Consider the following 6323-nt stretch of genomic DNA (forward strand, 5'->3'; position numbering starts at 1 on the left):
TATGGGCAGCACAAAATCCACACGCAAATCACCCAGTAACACTTCATCCTGAAAATGTCACAGCGTGGTGCAGGTTTACGGCATCATTTATCATAGGGCCACATTTTTCGAAGAGACAAGTGCTTACAGTCCTGTTACCTGTACCATCACTGGTAAGCACTATGAGTGTCTTTTGCACAATCACATCATACCAGATCTTCAACAGCGTGGATGTGTGTATGGGATCATTTTCATGTAAGATGGCACACCTCCGCACACTGCAAGTCCAATTGAGCAGGTGCTAGAGCCATTTCGGAAATGCTAGAATTATCAGTTGCCATTTCCCTACAGCCTGGCTGTCCCAGTCACCTGACCTTAATCCGTGTGACTTCTGGCTGTGGGGCTACCTGAAAGATGTTGTTCTAACATTCTGACTGCAAACTTAGCTGCATCGAAGGTATGCATTGTGCAACACATTCTGAATGTGACCCCAGAAACACTTCAGTCAGTTGCAGAACATGCTGTTTCTCGATTTCAACTTGTTGCAGAAAATGGTGGTATTGAACATGTTTTGCACCAGTCGCATGGAAGGTAATAATCTGATTTGATTTTGATTGATGCTTTTTATGCGGTTTTTGGCCTCAGGACCATTAAAAACTGATTTGAGCTATGCTTTTTATGCGGTTTTTCGCCACAGGACAATTAAAAACTGATGTTTCTGATCCAATGTGATATGACCTTGCCATGGCGGACGGGCTTACATAACTAACAGTATCACACCTGTACACCCATGCACACTGAGTAGTACAGTTTGTTTAATGTCAAATGTACACCTTAGTCATTGTTGTATGATTCATTTGTCATTTGTAGTCAAGCACCATTAAATTACGTCTACAGGGCCATCTAATGTTAATTTTGTAACTATTTATTTTTCTTCTGCCATACGTTTCCCCCTTCTCGAAAATATTCCGTTGCAATCTGACATCATTCTGACTAGTGGTTTGAAAGTTTAACTTTAATTATAATCACCCTGTATATCTGAAACTTTCCTGTGTCTCTAAGACTCTTTCTGGTATACTATCTGTTTTTCTCATACTGAAATCAAGTAATAATGATTAAATCATGGAACGTGCATAATTCTATCAGGCAGCTCCCCTTTCATTCCTCTCCTCCAATGTACATTCTCTTACTATCTTTCCTTCTCCTCCTCTTCTTACTATCTAATTAAAGTCCCCCATCACAATTATATTTCTGTCTCCCTTAAGGCACTGAATAATTTTTCTTTCATCGCAGTCTGTTCCTCATCTGTGAGCTAGTAGGAATATATAGTCGTACTTCTGTGGTGGGTCTTGGGATTAGCTATAATAACATATTCACTACGCTGTTTGAGGAGGCTCACCTGAATTTCTATTTTCTTTTTCATTGTTACGCCTACCACTGCATCACCCACATTTGACTGTGTTTATAACCCTCACTAGAAATGCTGTACTTAGTCACAACACTTCACCAGTTCCCACTATATAAATTCCAACAAATGCATTTCTATTTTCAAATTCTCTAACATTCTATGCCCCCCCCCCCCCTCCTCCCTACCCTCCTCTCTCAATGACATCATCTTCTGAGATGACCTCGCCCAGAGGGCCAGTTTTACCTCCTGGATATTTTGCTCACAATGATGCCATCATCATACAACGGAGCTTCAAGCCATCATGAAATAAAAAGAAACTGTAGTTTCGCCTAGCTATCAGCCCTAGCACAGTACCAACTTAGGAAGGCCATGTTACCTAATGTTACAGGACCAGATGAGCACTCATCCAGCCTGTTGCCCCTGCAACTACTAAAAGTGCTGCTGCTACTCTTCAAGGAAGCCTATGTTAGTCAGGCCTCACAACATGTACATGTCTGATGTGGTTACACTACTGGTATGACTATCTGTAGCACTGAGGCAGCACACAAGCATTCCAATGAGGTCTAAGAGAATTGTGATAAAAATGTTCATTTGACAATGACTGTCTCAAATGATTACAATTATAATTTAGCATACTGTACTATTTACTTCAGAATTTCATAAAAATGAAATTTATATGAGTGTGGTGAAGTAATTACTCAAAGTCTGGGTCTCTACATTATAAAATATGAGAGGAAACAAGGTTATGCAGGTGTATGGTCCTTATAAAGTGACCTCTGCTTGCTCTGATGCATATATGCCTAGGTACAGAGATGTTAAAAATAACTGACAATATTTCCTTGTGATATGCATTGCAGTAAAATACGCTGAAACTTTTTCACTGTAACAACTTATTTGGGGATTTCCCAATTTTCTGTTTTTCTCCAACTGATACATATATTTAAATGCACCTTATTTGTTCATTTACTATTGTGCTCCAAATTGGTTTGCAAATATTAACATTTCATGGCACTCAGCCATGTATTGCATTGCACTTTAGCATAGGCTTCTTGAACCCCAAGATTTGAAGGCAACACAACTTATGTCACTATCAACTTCATATTCAAAGAGAATCTTAGACTGCCAAAATCATATTGTAGGGGAATATTAAGGTAATATTCAAGTTATGAGCTTTTCTTTAAAAAATAAAATAAATAAAAAATCTTTTAACTGGTCAGCATGTAGCCATGTTTAAAAAATAATTTGTGATGTGAATATAAAATGACTCATTTCACATCATTATGACATAGTACACTAATTTGTGGAACGCGAAACTAACCAAACAATTGTAGCACTTGTAATAGTTTTTTCCAGGCGTAACACAAAATAAATAAATTCAAAACTTAAGGTAATAGCTTTAGATGCTTTAATTCATGGATGAAGAGCCAATAGACTACTGTGCCAATCTGTGCGCTGGGGAAATCCTCCATGCCAATGCCATCAGTTTTTGCCCCTGCTTTTACTCTCACCTGTATCATGTCTAAGTTGAAGGTGTCATCGATGTCTACACAAGGTCTCACCTTGACCGGTGTGCAGGGAAATTCTGGAAATGCCGCTGCCACAGCTCTCGCTCCTGCTTCATTTGTCCATTCAGACAAACCAACAAAGAATTCGCGACCTACAAATGACAGACTGGTTGTATCACGAGGTAAAATTGAAGGATGGGTTTGGTGAAAAGCTAGATCATACAATTCAAAACTGACAAAAAGAGGCCAATGTAAGCCACATGCCCAACAAAATATAAATTCTCATAACTGTCAACCCTAACAGAAATAGAAACTTCATAGATTGATATGAGTATGTAGCATTATTTGTTCATCAATATAATACAAAAGCCATGAGAAATACGCCTATTCAACAAATGACTGTAAGCTTCATATTACAATCATTTTACCAATTGTGAACACATGAAAGAAGAAAGCAGCATAAGGCAAGTAAATGACTGACCCTCACAGGGAATTTCACAAAGAAAACTGTTAGCATTACAAAATTAGAAACTTTTCTCATATTACTTCCACAACTTAGTTGTCTTTTTCCCTTCCTTGATTTTCAGGAATAGATTTTTCGGTTTTGTATCACCTACAATCAAATATCCCCCATTGCCTGCACATAGAATATCTCATTACTCGGTAATTTTTTTGAAAAATGTAGATATAGCCTACAGTAATTCAATTCTGAGAGCAGCAGATTGTTCTCCATTAGTGCTGGACTACTAGGAATGGAATGTGGAAGAAACAAATGTATTGTATCAGTGCAAAACAAACATATGAAAGAGCAAAAGCCATCTAGGCAATTCGAATTAGCCCTGATAAAATTTACAGTAACAAAAACCCACTGAATGTTATTCATCTGGATAATCTACCTTGAAAAGCTGCATGTAAAGCCATTTACTTTCCAATATAGAAATGAATTACCTGCATTCAATGCAATTACCATTAAAGTTACATTAAATTTACATCTAAAAACCTCTGAAAAATGTTTACACATCATAAATATTGTAAGTAAAAGCAGCCAACATTACCAAAGCAAATTCAATTTTTAAAACACTAGTCAGATCATTTTACAGCCTAGAATACAGATGTAAAATATAACATCTCAACAAGATCATTGTAGATGATTTAAGTAGAAAATGCTGTCACATACTTAAGCTGTTCATTGCCTAATTAAGTTCATGAATGAGAAATCTAAATATGAAATGAAAAATAACTAGCCACTCCAAATTGTCAAAACATTTTTAGTTAAGTCCTGTTTATTTGATAAGAACTACGAAATGAAGTAACAGATTTTCTATAAAAGAAATTTACTATTTATCCTTCAACCAGTTTCTTGTGGAAATGCAAGGGTTAAGTTAGTGACCTGAATTCAATGGATTTGACAACCTGCTGATAGATATTACAATTTTTCATAACTGTTCCCTACAAAATAGATATTAAATCTTTGCACAATGTTGAAAACGTGTGAAAATGCATGTTTTCTCTGTTGTTCTCCCCTAATAGCTGTATAGACAACTGCATGTATGGGCAGTGTTCAGTAATACTTTCTTAACACTTACAGCACCAACAAGAATCCAAACAGTAGCTGTACCTGTGAACAAGACATCTCCACCATCCAGCTTTGCTGATTCATCTGCAATTTCAACAATTGGAAGGTCAAGTTCTTTCTTCAAAACTGCTCTTACAGTTTCCACCTGTAGGTTGAAACCAGACTATATTAAATTAACGAACCTACAAAAATGAGATTATCTGTGGAACATTTATTTGTTAAGATAGCAATAATAGGAAAGGGTTTTCATGTTTTATGTCAGTGTTGACTTGCATCGCATTAACTTGACAAGAACTATGCTGATTTATTGCATACAATTCAGGACCAAAAATCCGATTTCATTTCGAAAGTAAACTGATGTAATCTTAATTTCACTTTTACGTACGGAATTCGTGGGAAAAATTTCTTTAAATCTGTAAAATGAATTAGTAACAACAAAATATACACCCCAAGTCCGAGCCGATTTATTCACGATCCGCTAAGGTACAGTCAAGTCCGCTCCCCTTTAATGTAAGTCGACCGAGAACGGTGCGCTACTATTTCCTGTAACAGACAGTGAAAGGAAGTGTTGTATGAGATCATCAATCGGCTGTAACAGGCGATAGTAGCACACATGACATCACTGTGCCGGTGATGTCATACGTGCTGCAGTCTCTGACCCACTTGAGAAAAGGCGCGACTAGATAGTGAGGACTTGATCAGAGCGCACTAATTTAAACGTCATGAACAACTACCCTATGGAGCTTTAAAGTCGTCTCTGTATCGAGCATGCGCACAACCGCTTTCTAGCTCCAACCCCGTGACCCAGATCTGGGAAGGGTGCTACATACACCCCACGAGATTCCCGCCCGTCTACCAAAATAAAACAATTGCATGTAATGACTGACGTCACTCCTGCACACGCCGCAACACTGGCGTTTGCTCACCTCCTTCGTGCGACTCGCCGATCCCGGTCGGGTGATAAGCGCTATTCCGTTGCATACGACGGCCGTATCCTCTACGTAAACGCATTCTGGCTGCGCTTCGTCCGGTGGCAACTCGATTACGTCGAGACCCAACTCGCGTAGAAGTCGCACGTAAGCTTCATGTTGCCGCTTCGCCTCCTCGAGCTCGATTTCGGCTCGCGTCCTGAATGAGAGCGGTATGCGACACACCACTGCGTGTGTAAACTTCAGAGAAGACGCCATGTTGCTTCTGTGGTCTCCGAGCTACTGCGGCCGCGTTCCAGCCCGGTGTGTGTGCGGCGAGGGGGGGCGGGTCGGCGGTGCAGTGGCGGCCGCGCCTCGTTGGCCAGAGCCCTCGCTCGACGCCCAATGGCTCGGCGCGTCTCCCCACTGCTGACGCTACCCGATGCAACAGGCGCCAAAGTGGAAAGGGGTAAACGCATCAAGGAGCCCCAACAACCCAAAAAATATATTTTCTTTGTGTGGACAACTTATAAGGAAAGAAATTTTTTAAAGCTAACAACTAGTGCATCATGCACCAAGGCATGCAAAATTAACTTCTACGTCTACATCTACATCGACATCTATAGCCTGCAAACCACTGCGATGTGCATGGTACCAGTTCACTGACGTTCCATCCCGTTCCATTCACGTGTAGAACGCGGGAAAACGATTGTTTAAATCCTTCTGTGCGTCTGTAATTAATCGAATCTTGTCCTCGCGATTCCTATGTGAGTGATATATAGGGGGTTATAATATGTTCCTAAAGTCGTCACAAATCCAGTTCCTGAAACTTAGTAGCCGACCGTGGTGGCCACGCGGTTCTAGGCGCTGCAGTCCGGAACCGCGCGACTGCTACGGTCGCAGGTTCGTTCGAATCCTGCCTCGGGCATGGATGTGTGTGATGTCCT

The 6323-nt window shown here is 40.1% G+C and overlaps 1 protein-coding gene across 2 annotated transcripts in view; it reads right to left on the bottom strand.

The window, feature by feature from the left end:
• The window catches only part of LOC126484244 (N(G),N(G)-dimethylarginine dimethylaminohydrolase 1), a 68635-nt gene extending 62947 nt beyond the window's left edge, over nucleotides 1–5688 (bottom strand). Inside the window, exons 1-3 of one of the 2 annotated variants that reach the window (XM_050107670.1) lie at nucleotides 5395–5688; nucleotides 4511–4613; nucleotides 2947–3044 (exon numbers count right to left, since the gene is read on the bottom strand). In XM_050107670.1, coding sequence (XP_049963627.1) covers nucleotides 2947–3044; nucleotides 4511–4613; nucleotides 5395–5655 — 462 coding nt within the window. In that variant the 5' untranslated portion in view covers nucleotides 5656–5688. Of the gene's footprint in view, nucleotides 1–2895; nucleotides 3045–4510; nucleotides 4614–5394 lie in introns of both variants that reach the window. The other variant, XM_050107662.1, reaches the window with a different exon arrangement.
• Nucleotides 5689–6323: the final 635 nt, after the last annotated feature.

The sequence above is a fragment of the Schistocerca serialis genome, chromosome 1, assembly GCF_023864345.2.
Source record: "Schistocerca serialis cubense isolate TAMUIC-IGC-003099 chromosome 1, iqSchSeri2.2, whole genome shotgun sequence".
NCBI classification, from domain to species: Eukaryota; Metazoa; Arthropoda; class Insecta; order Orthoptera; family Acrididae; genus Schistocerca; species Schistocerca serialis.